The 21,717-nt window shown below is 33.4% G+C and overlaps 1 protein-coding gene across 1 annotated transcript in view; it reads right to left on the reverse strand.

Moving 5' to 3' along the window:
- LOC134283296 (uncharacterized) overlaps positions 1–21,397 on the reverse strand; it is a 42,486-nt gene extending 21,089 nt beyond the window's left edge. The window contains exons 1-26 of the mRNA XM_062765758.1: positions 21,361–21,397; positions 17,328–17,453; positions 16,864–17,029; positions 15,295–15,382; positions 14,766–14,893; positions 14,236–14,315; positions 13,870–13,943; positions 13,431–13,537; positions 12,028–12,145; positions 11,342–11,661; positions 11,004–11,070; positions 10,848–10,877; positions 10,280–10,597; positions 9,902–9,979; positions 9,393–9,545; positions 9,184–9,264; positions 8,976–9,085; positions 8,594–8,717; positions 8,301–8,423; positions 6,084–6,185; positions 5,794–5,883; positions 5,446–5,674; positions 4,788–4,888; positions 4,424–4,557; positions 2,688–2,798; positions 476–2,402 (exon numbers count right to left, since the gene is read on the reverse strand). Coding sequence (XP_062621742.1) covers positions 476–2,402; positions 2,688–2,798; positions 4,424–4,557; positions 4,788–4,888; positions 5,446–5,674; positions 5,794–5,883; positions 6,084–6,185; positions 8,301–8,423; positions 8,594–8,717; positions 8,976–9,085; positions 9,184–9,264; positions 9,393–9,545; positions 9,902–9,979; positions 10,280–10,597; positions 10,848–10,877; positions 11,004–11,070; positions 11,342–11,661; positions 12,028–12,145; positions 13,431–13,537; positions 13,870–13,943; positions 14,236–14,315; positions 14,766–14,893; positions 15,295–15,382; positions 16,864–17,029; positions 17,328–17,453; positions 21,361–21,382 — 5,007 coding nt within the window. The 5' untranslated portion in view covers positions 21,383–21,397. The remainder of the gene's footprint in view (positions 1–475; positions 2,403–2,687; positions 2,799–4,423; positions 4,558–4,787; positions 4,889–5,445; positions 5,675–5,793; positions 5,884–6,083; positions 6,186–8,300; positions 8,424–8,593; positions 8,718–8,975; positions 9,086–9,183; positions 9,265–9,392; positions 9,546–9,901; positions 9,980–10,279; positions 10,598–10,847; positions 10,878–11,003; positions 11,071–11,341; positions 11,662–12,027; positions 12,146–13,430; positions 13,538–13,869; positions 13,944–14,235; positions 14,316–14,765; positions 14,894–15,294; positions 15,383–16,863; positions 17,030–17,327; positions 17,454–21,360) is intronic.
- Positions 21,398–21,717: the final 320 nt, after the last annotated feature.

Genomic DNA, 21,717 nt, shown 5'->3' on the forward strand with positions numbered 1-21,717 from the left:
TTCACTTCTAATTTTTCCTTTTAAAAAGTAGGTCACCATGACCTACTACCAAAGATGTATAAACTCATAAAATTTGATGATTCTAAGCTTCTTTATTATCGGAAATCTGAAATATTTAGATATAGCAATATTCCATGAGTCACTAAGTCAAGATGACCTACATTTTGAGAGACTCAATTCGCAGACCTGAGCAAGTCAACTAACAAAATAGATGATTCTAAGCATCTTAGTATCCTAAATCTTGAGATACCACTATCAAATTTCATATTAACGTGGATCACTATATCCTGCTCATTCCACTAACCATGTTGATAGAAGATGTTTCCAATGTCAACATGGAAAGAGTTTTACGATTTTAAGCCCCTAAATTTCTAAACATTGAGGAAAAAATGTACAATTCTGGGAATATTTTTTGGTTAAAACATTTATAAACATATAGTTAACTCAAAATGCATAATTAACATTACTATATTACCTGAGCTTTGATGGTCCATTCCCTTAGCATGGCATCTCGTTCCTGGACTTGAGACTGCAATCTGGCCACACTGTTCTTCATCTGTTCACAATCTTCTTGACTACGTAAATATTCTATCCTGTATGGCTCGTATGGATCAGTGTTCATCTCACAGTCTCGGGTTTCCACAAAGGTTTGACTGTCTTTATCAGCATGACTCCCAAATACAGAGGACAAAGTAGACGAAACAGACGTTTCAGTTACTGATGTCCCTATAGATATACTACTAAATGGTCCAGATGCAAAAGATGGAAGATTTAAAGGGGGTGGGGGTGTAGAAAAATTTGAAATATTTGGAATACTGGGAATTCCCTGACTGACACTAGTCCCTGATGAACTGGACCAGATACTACGGTTCACTGTAGAGAGTGGTGCATTGGAATTGTAACTGTTGGCCGATGACAAAGATACAGGTAAAGAGAGGGGAGGGGGAATTCTGTCCATTGTGTGTAAAGCTGGAAAACTGTTGTCCACTGTGGAGATAGGAGGTTTGCTAGGATATGGGAAACTGGAAGAGGATGGAGGACCGGCTGGTGTTTGTTGCAAAGGGTCAGTCAAATTTTTTTGGTAATGACTTTTCATGAAATGTTCAGCATAAGTTTTCTTCTGTCTATTATCCAAAGCAGTCATAGACATTTGTGAGTACAGAGACTTGTTGTCTAATGGCCAAACTGAGGAAGCTGAAGTTTGTTTTTTCTTGAAGTCTTTCCATATGTCTTGTGTGACACGGTTATATGTCTCCTGACGTTCAGCTGGAGAAACGTTCTTCCCAGAAAAGAGTCTTTCAACCACGTCATCTGCAATCTCCTTCACCATTTCAGTGTCTATTCTATTAATCTCCTTTTCTGCAGCAATACTTGCCTCTGACTGGAGCGACATAACAGGGGGTCTCTGAGAGAACTGAGAAGGGATTTTCAGGGGCTGTGGCACAGCAAGTCCTTGCCAAGTTTTATCTGCAGCACGTCCATTCTCAGACACTGTAGGTGAACTGGACAAAAATAAAGATTTGTCCTTCACAAATGTGGATGCAACTGGAGAATTCCTGTAAGCTTTTGCCATAAGATCATAAGATAAATCACTTCCAGATTTTTCACTCAGATCCGACTTGGAACTACTCCGACTGGATACATCCAGGTTTTGTTTTAAGTCCCCTAATCTTCCGTTCTCACTCTGAAGCTTGACACTGGAGGATGCTTTGCCTGATCTCGTGCTAGAAAAATCAGAATTAAGGCTCTCTGTCCCATCATCACTTGCTGAATCACTGTCATTATCAGAGCATGAAGACAGAGAATCTATAGCATCCAGTTCCTTCAGACTGATCTTATTTTTACCTTTTTTCTTTTTTGTTGGTGATATTAAATGAATGTCATCAATGCTGTCCATTTTGGAGCCTGATCTTATTGGCCCCAAGTCAAAATCATCGTCCAAACTTGCGATGGATCCTTTTTTTATTACGCTACCAAAGTCGTCTAATGAATCCACACCAGATGCTATAACAGGATAAGGACTGTGATATGGTTTGATTTTTTCTTCACTTGTCACACAACTTGCAGATGAATTGAAAGAAGAGGAAGAAGAAAATTTATCACTAGCAGAGTTTGAATGTTTTCCCACAGTTTTCCACGCATTATTTGAGTTAGTTGATATTAACGTCTGCCTGGCTTGGCCACGAGCCAGTGATATTTCTCGAGCTTTAACAGAATCCTTTAACAAACACACAATGTCATCTATCATTGCAAATTTCAATGACTGTTTAAGGAAATTGCTTAGTCCTCCCACTTGCTCAATTTTTTCCTTAGCATCCTTTGGGAAATCTTCAATCATGGAGGTAAGTTTACCATCCTCAATATGAAGTGGTCCATGTGCCTTAAGAAGATCCTCAAAAAATCTACAAAAGAAAATCGTAATGACTTGTGTAGAATTATGTAGCTACACATATATCTCTAGTATTACATGTATCTGAAAGATACATCTGAAGAAATTTTTAAATATTTGAACAAAAATAAAATTTCTGTATTAAATATTTAAAAGTGTACTCTTTTCCTTACATTCTTTTTATATGGGTTATACCACCTGAGCTACGAAGTGATCTGAGGTGATTACTACACATGTGAAGAAACTTCAAGCATTTTAATATAAAGAGTAATCAAAGACTATATATTTATATACTTACGAGAAAAGATTTTCTGTTATTTCATCATATAAGGTCTTCCCCATTTTGGATTCATACGAGTTTTCAAAAGCTTGAACCTTTTCATGAATATTTGTTGGTACAGAAAAGTCTCTAAAAAGAATAAATAAACAAATAAAATACAACAACATTAAAGCCGAAATTCATCCATTTCATATAATTAAGGCAGTTATGAACAATCATAACTTTTACCTCTGCAACCAAAGTGTGTCAAATACTGTAAAATAACTCTTTTTCATAGGGTAAAATTTTCATGGTTTTGAAAGGAAAAAAAATATTGATTTGTAGGGAGGTTTGGTGGTTGAGGAGTTAAAAATTTTAAAATATGAAATTAAATATTTTTTAAGGACTTGAATTTATTGGTCTCTTTGTATCCAGAAAGCAAAGAAAACTAGAAAACTGACCAGTCAGCAAGGGCCCCGCCATGAGGTAGAATTATAAGGGTGCAGCTTATGGAATGATTTAAGAAATATATGACAAATAAGAAACAGCAACCATATTCTTAAAATTTCAAGATAATTTGAATATCCAAAAACCTGTAAATAATATCCTTGTATTTATTTTACATAAGGCAGTAAAGAACAACTCAACACCGAATGTATATCTAAATAATAGTGAAGCTTTTGTTATATAAAATGCCAGCCTTCAATGAATGCAAATACATATCATGAAGGCTTGACCTTAACTTCAAAACAAACAGCAGTTGCAGACAAAGGTTTTCATTAATCTTAAAGTGACAGATAAAGATAAGCCTTCTAAATTTTCTGCAGCAGGCTAGATAATTAATCCCAAGGGATTAATTGTACTTCTCTCTCATCATTTTCTTCTTAATTTTTAATAAGAACTTTTTCAGTAATGATAGAATGAGGTTTTTATCCAACTGCCTTAAAAATTAATAATATTCTTGAATTTTCATGAAGAAAAAAAAATAAACAAATAAAAATAAAAAATATATCTTCTTTAATCTATTTCTTCTTTTTAGAAGTCAATGAAATTAGAACTCATCGTGTAGGCTATTTCAACAAAAATAAAGTAAAAACATTTATACTTCAATCCACATTTCATAGTGTTCATAGCATTCCAAATGGACTTAACTTCAAAACAAACTTCATTTGCAGACAGAGGTGGTAATTAATCTCAATGTGACAGATAAAGATAATGCTTTGGATTTTCTTCAGGAGGAAAGCTAATTAATCCCAAGGGGCTCATTCATTGCAGTATTCAGTTTACAACATTTTCAGAAGTTATCTCTCTTTCCCAATTCATTCTTGTATAAAGTTAAGGAATCTACCCCACCACCCCTGCTCCAAACCAGAGGAATAGAGAAACAAACATAGCATCAAAATATGTCTTTTTGCCTACTGAACTACCATACCAAATTTGAACTTAATTTGGCTACCATAAAAAAAGTTATTAGGAAAAAACAGAAAATTTGTGGACGGAAGAATGACAGACGGACAGACAGACAGACAGAGTGATTACTATAGGGCACCCGCAAATCCTTGCGGGGCCCTAATTAACCCCCCACAAAAATGAGTGGTATCAGAGTACTAAAACAAGTCTCAAATTAGTACATGTAGTAATGGTCCTGATCTAGTATATACTAGTACTTGATCCTTAACTTAAATATTTCCAACAATCTGTTATGCAGCTTTTTAAAATTAATTTATTTATTTTGGAGGGGGTGTTAATACTTGTATAGTCTTTATTATTTTTACTTAGTTGGAGAGTCTGGAATGGAATGTTCATTCAGCAAAGTCTTCTCCTTTTCATCTGTAAAGTTCACTTCCAAAGGGATTGTCTGTTTGGCAGCTTTCTCTTTCTTCTTCTTGTTCTTCTGTTTCTTTGTTCCCTATAACACACCTTTCTTTTTAAAATTCCATTGCACTGCACCAGCTTAGAATTTAAAATGTAGCAATCAATCTGTTTGTAAATTTGTTGTCACAGGGGGAAACATATTAATTGTTTCATAGGTAATACATCAAATTCCAAATCTTTGTTCCTCAATTTAATCTTTTATAAAAAAATTATTTAATTTTGCCACTCACAGGACGTTGTATAATTTTAGGCCACAGATCTTACCTTATACTTGTTGAGTTTTACATCCTCATCATCTTTGCGAAGAACAGAGACTGGCTTTGTGTGATCAGGGAGAATGACTTCCCCTTTCTCCCCATCTCCTCCTAAAATATCACTAACAATCAACACAAAGAAGAGAATGTCACCAAACTCTGTATAGGTCAGTGTGCTTGCTATTCATTAACACTATAATAATGCATGTACACGTACAGGAATACATAAATGATGAAATATAAACATCACTCTAACAACTTACAGTATGTTGGCGTTTTGAAAACAATACTGCTTGTAACAATAAATACACCAGTACAACATGTACAAGTATATGTAAACGTTTTACCATTTAAAGAGAATTCAAACTAATGAATGTAAGGCAATAACAAGTTCGACCTTAAGAAAGCAAACACCTTTCATAAAACTGAATAGAAGTTCAGCAGAACAGAATACTGTATGTGTACTTAAAAAAGCTCGCTTCAAATTTTAGTGGGTTTAGCGCAGAGAATGGTGCGCTATTTTATGAATACTGCTAAAAAATAATTTATAACTTTATACAATTTACAGCGCAGACGTGTGTAGCGCTATTTCATGATTACTACTCAATACCCAGTGATTGAGCCAAATTTGTAATACGCCAATTTATGTAAACCATTATGAGTCCCACCTGCTGCCACACAAGACCTCTGGCTTTCAGCTTTATCCTCCTGAATCATCTGATCAATGTCCTCCACAAGGTCCAATTTCTCCTCTTTATTCTCCATCTTCTTTTTCATTTTCTGTTCTTTTTTCTCCATCTTTTTCTGAATTTTATCTTGACTCGATGGAGGCATCTTCAATACTGGTTTCTTCTTTTTATCCTGCTTCTTATTTGTTTCCATTTTCTCTGATTCAAACTGGAAAAAGTAAACTTTTGGATGAGTCATTATTCTCTGTGATTCACAGTATTTCAAACTTAACATTTACCGATGGAATGAAGTAATTGATGCTGATTTACACCTTTTGTAATACTTACAGTTTTCTCATTAGTGTCTGGTCTGAAGATCGATATTTTCACAATGACTGTATCACAGTTAGGGGTGGGACATGGTTTTTCCAACATATCCTTAAAACAAATACAATTCAATACACCTGTTATTATAAATTAATTCATTAACATGGTCCCAGTCTTATACACAGCTTGACTAATGGGATTGTCCATGTCTCACAAGGAAATTACACCGGAAACTGATAAATTAATGGTAAAATGCCCAACTTTCCCACATTTGGGTGGTACAGTACCTAAAACATGCCATAATTTCTTACCTTATCCCCAATTTTTTCTCCCTGTTTGGATTTGAAGACTCTCCAACAGTTATAATGGAACTCTATTTTACATTTGGCCTGACAGATTACTCTGACAAATCCCTGAAACACGAATGTTTACGTAGAACAGTCAAAGCTTATATTCTTACTAGAAAATGGACAAAGCTTTCTGAAGAAATTTGAGCTTTGCCACAGACAAGATTTTGAATTCTAAGGGACTAACTTTCTTTTCTTAATACTTGTAAGTTTGGAATATTGACAGATATCTTTCCCTGACTATTCTTTATAGCCAGGATCAACAAAACCCTGACTCTGCTCTTATGAGATTCTCAGGGTATAACTACTTTAGCTTCTTCTTGAACTAGAACTGTTTTCATGAAGCATTAAGAAAAAATTTACAAAAGAAAGCAAAAATTGGATTATCCTTAAGACCATATAAAATTGAAATCTTGGTTCTCAGGCCCGCGCGCATCAGTTTTGAGGTACCCGCATTGCCGATTTTATTGAATTTTTGATAAAATAAAAAGTTGGTATTGCGGAGACCAATCCGGGAAAAAAAATTCCGACCTCATTTGTTTCGTAGTTTAGTATTCAAATATCACTTCCGGTAGCCATTTACAATGAGATTTTGGCTACTTCGTTTGAAAATACATTCGAGGACATTACCTACGATGTTTACACGCTGTTAAGCAGTGGATAAAGCAGAAATTTTGACCAGAAATGGAAAGTATATCTGTGATTAAAAAAATATCTTTATGTTAAAGAAAATTCGGAAATTAAAATTTAAAAAAATACCTCCCTCATCTACTTTATTGCCAATAAAATGAAAAATAAAATACCGCCCTCCCGCATCTGTTTTGGAGAAAATAGGCCTGAGAACCAGGGAATTAAATTTAGATAGCCTAAATTAATCCATTATAAAATACCTTCAATACTTAACCAAATCAGCCCAAGACTAAAGTCTGAACCAGTTTACAATTTTGGTCACGGGATAAGTCTACATAGTAATCATGTGAACTGGCTAGCTGTTACTTTTGAAAGGTATTACCCGGTATGTTAATTTCAACATATGACCTAGCTTATTCCCAGCCTGGGCCCTGAGGGCTCACAAATTGTTCCACTCCTATGACCCCATGAAGTTAGAGACCATGAAATATATAGTTCTTGTTCCTTTCCCTTTCTTTGTATGTTAAATATTTATTGATATTTATTTGAATTGGTTTAAGTAGTTCTTAAAGCTGAACACGATTCGTAAAAGGAATATGTCCGCCATTTTTGTTCCCGAGTCTCGCTGCTCTGCAAACCCCTATAAATAGGGCAGAACTTAGTCACTGGTCAGTGTGATCAGTCGTCACCATGGTAGACGGACGTATGCTATACTGGACTCGGTAATGGGAATAATAACGTAATACTTCGTCTAATGCAGGAAAGTAAGATACCAAATAAATTTACAATTATAGTTGTATAAATCAGTGCAGTATAATAACAACACAGATAAACGTAACTGCAATAAAATATAAACAAAGGCAATGCAAGATAACCAGCACGAACATGGGTCGCAATTCCAAGCCAATTCCCATGACAATAAAGCAGTCAGGTGTAACGAATGCAACGAGTATACCCTAGTATTGATGTATCGTTGATAATGCTATCGAAAATGGTGTGTGCTTATTTACGAGTCGTGTTCAGCTTTAAGAAGAAACTGCTGATATTCAAAGTTTACTAAGGACACAAACAGCTATGGAAGAAAACAGAGTAAATGCCAACAGCTTGATCTGAATAATAATCAAGAGCATACAGGGATTTCAAAGATTATAAAATCATTATTACAAAATATCGATAACCGCATGAAGGTAATTATCACCAGATTAAGAATAAAATACAGTGTCACATTATTAAAACTAGTTTTAATTTACTATTTTAAAGCAGTCATACACAAGAAGTTTTATATCATCATGACTTTAGCAGTTAAAACGCAATTTTATAAAACATGTTGTGGGATTCATTTCCAAGCTTAAAAGGTGAACTTATTCATCAACCATCTGTGTTTTTCACATTCAAGATAGAAATTTAAAAAGTTTGAGTATATATTTTTTAGAAAAATAACACCAATTTAAATAGACTCTGTCAAAAATATTAACATACATGTAAATCTTTCAAATACATGTAGTTGTTAGTGTCCATAAACCACGAATAGAATAAAAAAATGGATCTTACTTTATAATCATGGTCTGATTGATAGATTACAATTCGATCATCATCACTGTCACAGTGTATTCTACATGTAGCATCCGGAGGAGGGGGGTTCAGGGCCAAATGCAATAAATCTGTCAGCAATGCCTGTAAAACGTTAACATTTTAAACTTGTCAAATTGTATTGGTTTATCAACTAGTATAAGATTGGCTCACACAGTATTGCTAACTCACTGCAATAACTTACAATAAGGTTTGTATTAAGTATAATACTTTCTATGTGAAATTTTCTACATTACATGCATTTTAACACTCACAAGCAGTGTTTCTGGCACACTTTCCTCAATGGTTACGGTTGTTCCTGGCCAGTAGAAGACTAAACACTTGACATTCTTTACCATGTGAAGGCCGTGCTTTATAAAATCTACTGCCTGCCCATATCTACAAAAATATTTACATTTCATAAAAGATCACTGCTTCAGTACATAGTAAGTGAACCTATATTGCTTACATTCTGGCAGAGATAATGTTCAACTTATTGTCAAAATAAATTTCAAAGGGAGGAAAATAATCTAAAATTAAGGAGCTAATTGGTGAATAAAATAAATTTCCAGTGAAGCGATACATGTAAGTAGACACACACAATAAAAGAATTAAAAACCACATCACACAAATAACACAAAACATCTACATGTATACCTGTTGAGAGATGTGTATGCTTTCCCTAGTCCATAATATGCCAGAGGAAATCTAACATCTGCATGCTTTGATCGAATGTCGTTAAACTTCTCAACTCCCTCCATGATCATCTACAAGGAAATTAACTCACATTGAAAATTTTTCACAAAACTGAACTTTTGTTACATGTAAACAATTTTTTTCTTTTGCAATGATCTGAATGAAATACCTTATAAATTCCTGCTGTTACTGCTGAGATTCCATAGGCATATTTGGTGGCCACCACATTCACTTTCTCAATAAGCAATTGCTAAAAAAGAAATTAACATGCTTTATTATACATACATGTACACCAGAATTTTCTATTCAAAGTTTACAACCGATGCACAAGACACGATGGCTGACTTTACATTTAATTCTGGGTTAGTGCTTTCTTACCTTGAGTGTGTGCTTGTTAATCATTTTAAGAGCTTTGTTGTATTCTGTTACGGCATTCTGTGAGTCTCCGTTGGAGTACTTCTCATATCCATCTCTTAGGTATCTCTTCAACTCTGCAGCCTCTTTGTTCACTTCTGGGGCCTTTTCTCTCTTCTGCTGTTAAAATAAATCAAATTAATGTGGAACATTAACATCAACAATGTTTAAAACAAATTCTGAGCAGATTTATTTATATGAAATTCTATTTAAGCTTGCAGAGACAGACACAATTTTTTGTCATATTATTTGTCCATGGACAAAGTTGTTAAGTCCACTAGCCTTTCCAAAATATTAAAGATAAATCAAAACATTATTGACCCATGGAAATGTGATACCATTTCACCAGAGTATTTAATTCTGGAAGCAAGAATATCAAATAGAGTCACTGTAAGGTTTGTCTGAATTGCAACTTTGACCACGTTTTGAAGTTTTAAAGACAGCAATCTGAAATAAGTAAGATGCACACTGACCTGTTTTAAAACTGGAGTAGGGCTCTCCCCTTGTCTCTTGATCTTTTTATCCCCTTTTCTTTTCTTCTCTTTCTTAGTCTAAAAGTAAACATGACAACATTTTTTCTATGATGAAAATATTTTCACTGTTTTGATACATGAATTTTCTTTACACATTTGTTACTAGCTTTATGTATCTGCACCATTCTGAACACACCCCGAATCTATGGGCTTACCCTTGTACACATATTTCACTTGCAATAAATTTTTAACTGTTGATCAAAATGTCTGATAAATTCTACTTGTGTATCAATCTAGATGTGGTTCTATCAGTAATTACCTGTGCATTATTATTACTATTTCCTTCCAGGTATCAGTATCACAGGTATCAGTAATTACCTGTGCGTTATTATTACTATTTCCTTCCCCATCTTCTTCGTCATCGTCAGCATCATCTGCCACATTGTCGTCCACCACAAAGCCAAATCTTGCCAGGTTAGCTTTACTGTCCTCAATTCCTCTCTGGAACTTATTCACTAGACTCCTCATTTCTTGTTCTTTCTCTAGGTTCCTTAACTCCTGTTCCTTCTCCAGGACCTCTATACTCATACACAGATCTCTCTTCTTCTGTTCCAGCTCTTCACTAAAACTTCTAAGCTCTCTAGTTAGGTCTGGCTCAATTGTAGCTACACATTCTTCTTGCACTTTATTCTTTCCCTTTTTTGTGCAGAAAAAAATTTCACATACAAAATTCAAATAATGACTTGTCTTGTTTCCAGTAGATTTTATCAAATACAGAAAAACATGCCCATACAAAACATGCTTATAATGAATTGATGTTACAGCAGAGTAATTTTCATTCCTTTAACATAATAAGTAATACTTAAAACAGAGGAATATTGTCCCCGTTGGTTCTTTAAATGTGTGTTTTACTGTAAAATCAACATCTATGATTGGGATGAAGTACCTTCTTTTCTGGCAGTTTCTTGACAGGCTCCTAGAAATATTTAAGAACATAAATAACTAGCACTATCACAGGTACCTCTGTAAGTTTATCTTAAAACTTCAAACATCAACTGCTAAAATGTTACCTTACTGAGCCTTATTTAATAATGATACTCACCTCTTCATCAGCCGAGGAATCACTGGTAGGAACATCAGGGATTTCTATGTTGGACTTAGTGCTCTGACTTAAAAACAGAAAAGAATAACTTCTTATAGAATTTGCAAACAAAAAATTACAGAACACATATGAATGCAGAGCAAAGCTGCTTATAATGAAGTCATAATAATTTATATGCTCTGAAATACATGTATGTCTATGTTCAAATTAAAGAAACCCTGGATGCAACAAAAGTAACTCTCTAATACACATGTAGTCCCTGAAATTTCTTGTGTCAATGACTTACTCTATCAATATGTTAAATAATATCTCTAGTAGCAAAAGAGCAATGTCCTTACTTGAGGACTTTGATGGCATCAGTCAGCTTTATCACTCGTTTCCTTCCAGGAAGATTTCTCAGTTCAGCAGGCAGCTCTTCATCGATGTAATTATCAGCAAATTCTTTATCTTCCAGTACCATTCTAACCCGCTCCTCTCGAATCTTTAGTTCTCTCTCTGTATGGAGTCGCTTCCCTTGTTGCTCTAGTTCATTGAGATTGGTTTCGCTGATATTCTTGTTGCGTGACTTCTTACATAAGATGTAGCCTTTCTTGTTGACAGCTATGGCATAATCCAGTTTATCCAGATCAGCAAAGGCTTGGGCATACCTATAGTGTCCCTGGAAGGAAAGATGCATGACAAAATTATAAATCCATACATTTTGGGATTAGCTAAGATTTTCATTAAAAATAATACCACAGTATATTTTACTTATCGTAGCTTTACAATCAGGTAAAATTCAGCTTTACAGTGCACAAATATTTATCTGCATGTTTTTAAAATATTAATTATGATAGAAAAAGTGTCTTCAAGGTCTTAACATAAATCCTTATCATCATTTCAGCAAAACTATAACATAAGAGAAATCAGAAAATGAAGCAAAGTCCAGAAATGTAATTTTCAGAGTCTAATCCTTAATCCATTATAATACAGGATAAATACACAATTTCTGTAATTATAGTGGACAGCTCTGCATCCTACTTACTTTGCAGTAGTCTGGTTTCAGTGTGACAGCCCTTCGACCATCTGCCAATGCATCCTCATGTTTCTTCAACTTTGTGTAAGTCTGTGCCCGATTTCCAAAGTAAATGTGATTAAATGGGCTGCAACGAGATATTGAATTACACATATAAGCAAGCACATGCGAGTCAATATTTTCATAATTTCAATATATACATATATTTCAACGATACAATGAGCATGTCACTTTTGAAATAATTTACTAAGGTACTTTTACGATGAGAATTTTTTCTCCCCGTCAGAAACAAATTTCCTTATAATTAAGGTCTTCCGTTTCAACGGAAGACCTTCTTATTTTTCTGTTGTTTCTTTTCAACTTTTCTTATTATTATTATTCTTACCAATTTTGTGCACGCGATTTCTCGTAAATGCGTCGATGGATTTTCATAAAACTTTCAGCATTGATGACAAATAATATGAACTAAAGGCGTTTTTTTTAAATTTGATGACGTCACTTCCGGTTCGGAGTTTTTCGCGATTTAGTGAGTTTTAGAGGGTCATTTTGTCCGGCAGTTTTCTCAAAAAGCACTCAACGCAGAAGCATCAAATTTTCAGTGCTGATAGAGCAACCTTTGGAGACATGTATTTGGTATATCTCAACCACCGGAAGTACGAAGCGCCGACGCTGGCTATGGTCCGAAAACAGTCCTATCAAGAATTTCAAAAAATTAAACACCTTTTCTACGATAACTTTTTACCTAGAAATATTTTGTAAAAGCATGAAGAACAAAAGTAGTGTAGAATTTAAAGATCTTTCAAATGATATCTCGAAAAAAGGGATGGCCCCTAAAATTAAGGGCCAAAGGGGGCCAAAAGTTTTTCGTTTATATCTCAAAAAGTATTGAGAATTTGTAATACCTCATAGAAGTAAATTTGTTCAAAATGTCAAAATTATTCTATTGAAGCCGTAAAAATACGTCCGGCGTTGTCACTTCCAGCCAAACCGGAAGTAGTCGAAAGACGCGTATTTTTGCCATTCTTGACAAGTTTTGGGGTAACATATGTCACTGGAAGCCTAAAACTTAATTTTCCGTCCGTCGTTGTCACTTCCGCCGGCGTCGTCACTTCCGGCCAAACCGGAAGTAGTCGAAAAACGCATATTTATGCCATTCTTGACAAGTTTTGGGGTAACATATGTCACTGGAAGCCTAAAACTTAATTTTCAGTCTGTCGTTGTCACTTCTGGTTTAACCGGAAGTAGCAAAAATTGCTTATTTCTGCATTAATGAATATAGTTTTAGATGATTCAAACCATTTTTAGGCATTATTTCTTAGTTTTGGTTAAAAATGAAAGCTACTTCCGGTCAAACATGACGGAAGACCTACTCGTTGCTTTGCAACGAGCTTTGCTCTAATTAAGATTCTTACTCTGCCTTGGCTGCCTTGGTGTAGTAGTCAGCAGCGGTCTCAAATTTACCACGCTGATATTGCTCGTTCCCTGTGTCCTTATATTTAGACGGATCAACTGAATGACTCTACAAAAAACAGTTACTTATTTTCATTTCATTGTGCATTAAGATCTCTTTGATATATACATGTAGGTATTTGTGTAATATTTGCCTACAAGTTGAAAGAGCTGTGGCATGTTCAACTAGAGTACAATAAAATATGCATCCCCTTGGAATTCACTCAAAGATCAAGGTTATATGTAGGTGATAAAAAACAATTTTGAACTTGAACAAACTTTTGTCCCTACCCATCTGCATATAACCAGTTCCTTTGTTGTGTGAGAAACACTCTACCATTTCTAAGCAACAAAACTAATCTACATCTCTTTACAAAGCTTATGTTTTTCAAAATGTCTTACCTTTCGTCGATTCCTTCGGAACTCCTCTCCCATGTCCTTAGAATCTCTACCGACTCCAAGAATCAAAATATGATCTACAAGGGAGATAAATCAGTAACATGCAAACTGTACCAGGAATGTCAACACAAATTTTCTTAACTTAGTAAAAATTACATGTTCATTAATACTAAAGATGTCTTCAATCACCATTATGTTTAAGATCGAAAAGACTAACATTCAGGATCAGTCAGGGGAAAAAATATTCACTTTTTCCTGATGAAAACTTCATAACTTCATATTGCAATTAACAAATGAACTTTAAAACCACAAACATTTGTATCATTGTGATCTGAATTTTACAAGTGCACTTCTCTCAGTTCTACTTACAAACTTTGGCAACATAAATGATTGCAAATTTGGTTTGTTTCTCATTCTTTTTGCACAAGGAGGACTTGTTCATTTTATTCCTACAAGAAAAGGAAATACTCATAATAAGCTCATTTTTAAGGAAGACCTGCTTCCATGCAAATATCCGCTTAATGTTATAAAAGTCAGCAACAAAATTACAGTATCTGGAGAAAATAACAGGAAAGAACTTTTATTTATCTTCCTTTCCTAAAATAAAAAACTCTAAAGGATTGATGTTTTTATTAGGTGTTTATGCAGTACTTTTCAAGCTGGGAGAACCTGATAAGTCAAATAATTCAAAAATATTCACACACTCCCAAGTTACTGATCTCCTTATTGTGCTAATACATGTACTTCTAACAGCAGACACGGACTCCTTACATTGCAAAAATAACAACAATTCACTTTTTTATGTGTTTTTCTATCCATTGCTGACCTCCTTTGCCTGATCAAAATATCTTAAATTAATTTAGTCAACAATCTAACATTATCTTTCAGCCTTTACATACCACATCTTCACAATCTTTTCCGCGTCTTCTACCAGTTTAATACAGCCTTCCACCTGGATTTTTTCCTTCATTCCTTCCTCCACTTTGTCTACCAGATCAAGGCAGGCCATTAAGTAAGACTGTTTCCTCTGAAATAAAATCAACTTGTTTCAGAATTTTGAGCATCAGGGAAATTTTCTGCAGAATGATAGCGGGAAAACTTATATTCTGACAAAATAACATGATGCGTAACTCTTTATGCTTATTCTGATTTTAATCTTTGACTTTTTCATAATAAGCTGAATCTTAATCTTTTGACAAATTTACAGCATAATAAATTTAAAAGCTTGAACCTCTGTACAGCACTAAAAACTTAAGGATATATACATAATCTTTTACATGCCTTCAGTGGTATGCAGAAATCTTGAGAGACAAAGAAAAATCATTTATTTAAAAAAGTGACATTATTTCTACTATCCAAATCAACACCTTGAAACGTTATTCCTTTAAAAGTTTAAAACTGAACTTGCATAGCTTATTAATAACATACTAGTTTTCTCTGCATCACTAAGAAAACCTGTTCCACCAAATCTACCGAGTCCCACTCTGTCCAAGACAAGGGGGTTATCTCACTCTCTCTGTATTAAAAATAAATAATCCAAATCTTAGAACACTGAATCATTCACACAATTTATAGATATTAAAATCATAAGCAAGAGTATGTACAATTATTCATACTCTTTAAATTCATTTTTAATGAGAGTAATCTGAGTATGGTTGTAAATGTGTACTAACTGGACTTGTACTAAAGGGGGAGGATTAACTGGACTTGTACTAAAGGGGGGGATTAAATGGACTTGTACTAAAGGGGGGGGGATTAACTGGACTTGTACTAAAGGGGGGAGGGGATTAACTGGACTTGTACTAAAGGGGGGGGGATTAACTGGACTTGTACTAAAGGGGGGGATTAACTGGACTTGTACTAAAGGGGGGATTAACTGGACTTGTACTAAAGGGGGGGTTAACTGGACTTGTACTAAAGGGGGGGGGGGATTAACTGGACTTGTACTAAAGGGGGGGGACTAACTGAACTTGTACTAAAGGGGGGGGGGATTAACGGTTTATTCCCTGAATGGCTACTCGAATAAAACAACAAGTAATTATCACACTCAATTAAGGGGCCCTCTAAGGGGTACAGGTAGACTTACCTGTATGAATAATCTACCAGAATAGAAACAACATAAAATTGATATTTATTTCATTTTTTTTAAATTTGAGCACTATTATGAATAAATATTTTGTATACATACCTTTTTATATAAATAACAAAACATATTAAAAACCATAAACTATCTTGAAGTTCTATTCATTAGCAGCACTGATTTTCACATCTTATATGATAAGCACTGTTTCACTTTCATATCACACATATTTACAATTTATTTAGTCCATCTCCATATATTTATTCGCTACTAAAAGATTACTATGCAAGGTGAAGAAGTTCATAAACTTCATTTGTATGATGACTCATAGAATGTTTTGATAATTAAAAATGATAAATAAATAAAATTAATTAAACAAAACTCTATAGAAACACTTATTTATCATACATAAATATTATCTTAAGAAAAAAAACCTGTGTTAAGTTATCTAAAAGAGTTTGAAAATGGGGGGGATAATAATTTGTAAGTTCTCAATCAATACTATTAATAGTTTGGGAAAATAAATTAAATTAAAGGTTCAGTAAAAATTTCATTTTTCTTAAATCTTCATTTTATCTACTTTATATTTATTTATTTATTTTTAAGGGGGGAAATATATCTGATTTATCAAATATTGTATCCTAAAACAGGGGGGAGGGCCCCTTAATTGAGTGTGATAATTACTTGTTGTTTTATTTGAGTAGCCATTCGGGGAACACACCGGATTAACTGGACTTGTACTAAGGGGGGATTAACTGGACTTGTACTAAAAGAGGGGGGGGGGTATCACATTATATAACCACATAGTAACTCAGATGAAAATAGGAATTTCTATATATTAGTGTGCCATGTATGAACCCCTAAAGTTTTGTTTGCAAGGAGTGAAATTACCAAGTGCATTATTTACATGTACCAACCTATTTCCCTCCAGGAGTTTAACATCCTTTAGTGCCTGAATCCAGGGCTTCTGGACAAAGTTATTCAGTCCCAGCAGGAAAGGTCCCAAACACAGGACGTGGATCTGGCTGTCCTGTCGGTCCAGAAAACGGTCACTCTTCTTCAACCAGATCTCCATATACTCACCTGATATTCATAAAAAATCTATTAATATAACTTTCAATGCAATTTCAAGTATTAAAAAGTGGACATTGAATTTGTTTTAAGCTAGGAATGTGTTCATGTTAACTGCATACTCAAACTTTTGGATTCCTTGACATTTAATGGGTTGATACAATTTGAATTACTTGCAGGTTTAGTGGGTTGGTACAATTTGACTTATTTGCAGGTTTAGTTGGTTAATCCAATTTGACTTACTTGCGGGTTTTGTGAGTTGATACAATTTGACATACTTGCGGGTTTAGTGGGTTGATATTTGACTTACTTGCAGGTTTAGAGGGTTGACTTGTCTTTGTGACGTCCTCGTCTGATGACTCGACCAGGTCTGGTACACCTTCACTATCGGAGTCTGACATGATGTTGTCTGCAGGGTCGATATAAAATTCTTTCACTATAACACAGAATGAATATTTACTTACATAGGTGGACCTTAGTTTCTTTGGAGATAAGGCAATGCAAAGTCATGTAAACATACAATTAAAGGGAAGGAGTCAATTTTAAAGGTCATAATGGTTAACTCTGAATTACACAGAGTCTAATGCATATCAGGTATATTCTCAATTGCAAAAGTCAGATTTTTTTCTTCAGGAAATTTTGTTAAACTTTCACAGTCAGGGGGCGGCTTATTTAATGACTTTTCATAATGCTCCTATCTTTTTCAAAACAATTTTCTGTGACTATGATATATCTATTCAATTTTAGGACTGAGAATACGAACTTTTATCAAAAAAATTCTTTAAACAATTAATCTGAAGCCTACGAAAACACACTTCAAAGGAAAAAATAATTTTAATTAGTTAATAATTATTTCAGTTTAAACATAAATAAACTCAAGAGACATGCCTCCTTCAGTCTATTTGATATATTCCAAAGTAATTGTACAAGCTCTGAAAGGCAAGGCACTCACTATAAGCAAAAACAAGGAAAAATTGTATTTACCGGTAGTTACCATTTATATCAACAGAATTTAAAAGTCACAAAATCCCGCTATCTGTTTTATCCATTCAATTTATTATCTTTGTAGAGAGGAAAACTCTTCATCATAAAATCAATCACTTCCCACTTACTAAACTTCTGGCATAAAATGATAATGCTGAAGACTGACAAAGCTATTTTTAGAACACTGCATGACAAAGTACAAGAGATGTTTACAGAATACTGTTGTATATTTACTATGGCTGTTGAGAGACTTCAGTCTTTGGTGTATACAGGTATATGATGTTTTTGAAAGTAAAACCACACTATTGCCACTTTTTTTTTACTTACCCAAAAAGTTGACATAATATGGAAAAAAAAAAAAAAAAAATTTCACAAAAATTAAAACAATTTTGAGAAGAATTTAAAATCCTATGTACATATGGGGGGGGTATCCTATGCTAGGAGGTCATCAGTGTAATTCTTTATAATATGAACCCACTGCCAGTTAAAAAAAAAATCATTAACAAGATGGCTAACTTTGCAGGTATTCTTTTTTGGAAAATTATTTTTTTTAAACCAGCAAATAAACAAAATGGCAATTTCTTTCCTTTAAAATTTTTAGTTTATTGTTTGCAATAAAAAATTTGCTTAATGTGAAAACATGATTGTGACTGTGCCAAAAGTGTGGAAAGAAACAAAAAAAAGAAATTGAATGTCAAATAAAACAATTTTAGTCACTTAATTTAAAGATGTATAATTAATAAAATATGCAACAACTATCTTTTCCTTTTAATTCTCTTAAAATTGAACCCACTGAAGTGTTTAAAAAAAAAATTAAGAAATTTCATGACCATTTCAAATTCAAAATAAAATTTTAAAATTATCTAACACAATGAAAAACCTGAAAAAAAAATTCCAGGCTTAGAAATTGACTGATGTTGTCATAAAACACCCAAAGACTAGATCAATTTATTGCAGCTGTTCTTAATCTAAAAAGGCTTAAATTGTTATTAAACTGATGAACCTAGAGCTGTAACAATGATATAGACAATCGGATCAATATTTCACAGAAATCTAAAAAATTAAAGTACTAAAACATGTTATCTTTTAGGGGTTGTTTTGACAGATCAATTGGAGCATATAAAAAAAAAATCAATTTTTAATGTTTGCTGCATGTAGGTACTTTTTTAAAAATTTTACTTTAATACCAATAATTTGTTTTAAGGGAGTATTGTTATATATGATATGTACTTAGCCTTTTAATCTTTTTCAACACATCTTAAATAAAACAGAAACACGATATTGTTAAATTGCACCAAATCAAAAGATGAAACAGCAAGAAACAAGCTGAATAAACGAGAAACAGCTAAATATTGGAAAAACAATACATGTAATGAATAGAATTAACATCGTTAAAGGTCAGCCATCTTCACTAGAAAAGAGCTCGGAGCAGATTGTCACCCTTTGCTAGCAAAAGATGACAACTTGTTCAGAATCTGTCATCGTTGCCTAGTAACCATTTTATTATAGTTAATTATCACCATTTCCTGCTGTGAAGTGAAAAAAATCAATGATTCCTAACAAATAAAATGATGCCAATGCATAATACATGTATAAGGATGAAAGATACAAATTTCCACTATTATAGTGTATTTATACAAATCATGACAAAAATCCCAAACATTTAATTTTAAAGAAATGTTATAAATTGATCATGACGATTTTAGCCAAAACTTTTTTCCTTTTATCTCTTCAAATTTAAAATATGTAATCATGTGATTAATAATACATATTGACTGTTTAACATAAAAAAAAAAAGACAGTGAATCTTTAGGTCATAAAATTGCAATACTTATTACATGTAAAATAATGAAGACATGATCCAAAATTAAACATACAACACTTGAAAGATGACTGTACATATACATATATAAATGTATATATATGAACTCTGAATTGATTTTTCTTTTTTTTTTCTTACAATCAACTTTACACTGAGAGATCTCAATATTGAATAAACTAGCAATTAAAAGCACAACAGAGGACTGTGTAGTTGTTGCCATGTAATACCACTGAACCATGAAATTGAACATACATAAAATCAAAGGGAAATCAGTATTCACCAGTGACTTTTAAAATTTTTAAGAAATCAACTTACTATTTTAATATTTCTCACAAAATATTCTTCCTTTTGGTCATGTACTGCAGACATACATAGTATCATAGGTGAATATGTTTATCAGTCTGAAAATCCCCAAACCTATAAATAGCCACAGCTCAAAGTATCGCACGAATATCGCTCAAATGAGAATCTTTTTTTCCCTGTTCTGGGGAAAATTTTCCCTTCTTATACTGACAATAACTCATACTTCATATGTGCAAATATAATAATCATTAATGTGCACTAGAACACTGCCCAAGTTTAAAAATAATTATCAAAGTGGCTAAATAAATGACAAATGTGAACTGAAAAAAAAATAGCTAAAAATTCTTAATAAAATTTTGTTCTGCTTGGAACTTTAATTCAACTATTTATTTGTAAACATGTTGATTCAAAGATTTATCAACCTTGAGAATGAAAATATGCTGGATCATTGAAATACTGCTGACTAATGGTTTTATTTTTAAGGGAGACCCCCCCCTTAAAAACGGCAGACATAAATTATCAAACATTAATGGCAGAAAGAACAAATATTTTAACAAAGAGATTTATTGGTGCATGCACAAATGTGAAGGGAAAGAAAAAAGTAAAGATTCTTTAACTTTTTAACCTTATTAATAAATATACTTGATATAGATCTATATATATATTTTGTAAATTAAAACAAGGACCTTTGTACTGTCTTCTTATATATTTGAAATGAACATATATTTATATCCTTGATTAAAATTTATAAGAATCAGGGACAATGATTAAATTATAAAGCTTAAATGCCCCTATCAGTATGCCCAAAGACTTCCTGGTAGATTCTGTCAGACATGTGGCAAAAAATCATCATGCAATATGTTTTTATCAAATAAAAATTTAATCGAGCAATTGGGCACAGTATATTAATGTTATATGAATTATTAAAATATGTAATATAAAGAAATTTATTTAAACAATAATTATTCTCATTAAAGTTATACAACATATACAAAGAAGCACTGTCAACACATGGCATTTTGACCTTGGCCAGGCCTTGGCTGTAGGACTAAATGTGGTGGTCGATGACCCTACACCAAAAAAGCCACGACACCGATATTGTAACCTCTTAATCATTATTTATTTTATTCTTTATCTTTATTTGAACCTTTGCAACATGCCCTTTGTCTCCATACTTTCTTTAAAATAAACTGATGTCAACAGATCAAATTTACAGTAAATAATCATAACTGACATAAGAAACATTTTATTTCCATAACTACAATGAGATCTAAGCTGCTTATGCTCTTTCAACATCAAAACGACCCCGACACCACTGACCTATTCGCTGAAACTAAAACGAAAGTTGTTACCCCGGGAATAACCTACCAGTCGTCTCCTATTTACTTCCTTTTCATGGTTCTTCAGTTCAAACACGCAATATTTCAAATATGGCGTCGTATCATATTACGGCGTTCGGAATACCTTTAGAAATATCCATCCGATCCACGTGATAACCATTTAGGCGCGGCAAATTATGATTTTTGTTTTAAGGAAGTGGGGTGGGTGTTCCAGGGCAAAGGGTTGACTAGAGATTTTGAAGGGTTGTGGA

Source organism: Saccostrea cucullata, unplaced genomic scaffold (genome assembly GCF_032062105.1).
Source record: "Saccostrea cucullata isolate Sc308-1 unplaced genomic scaffold, CSIRO_AGI_Scuc_v1 ctg48, whole genome shotgun sequence".
Classification (NCBI taxonomy): Eukaryota; Metazoa; Mollusca; class Bivalvia; order Ostreida; family Ostreidae; genus Saccostrea; species Saccostrea cuccullata.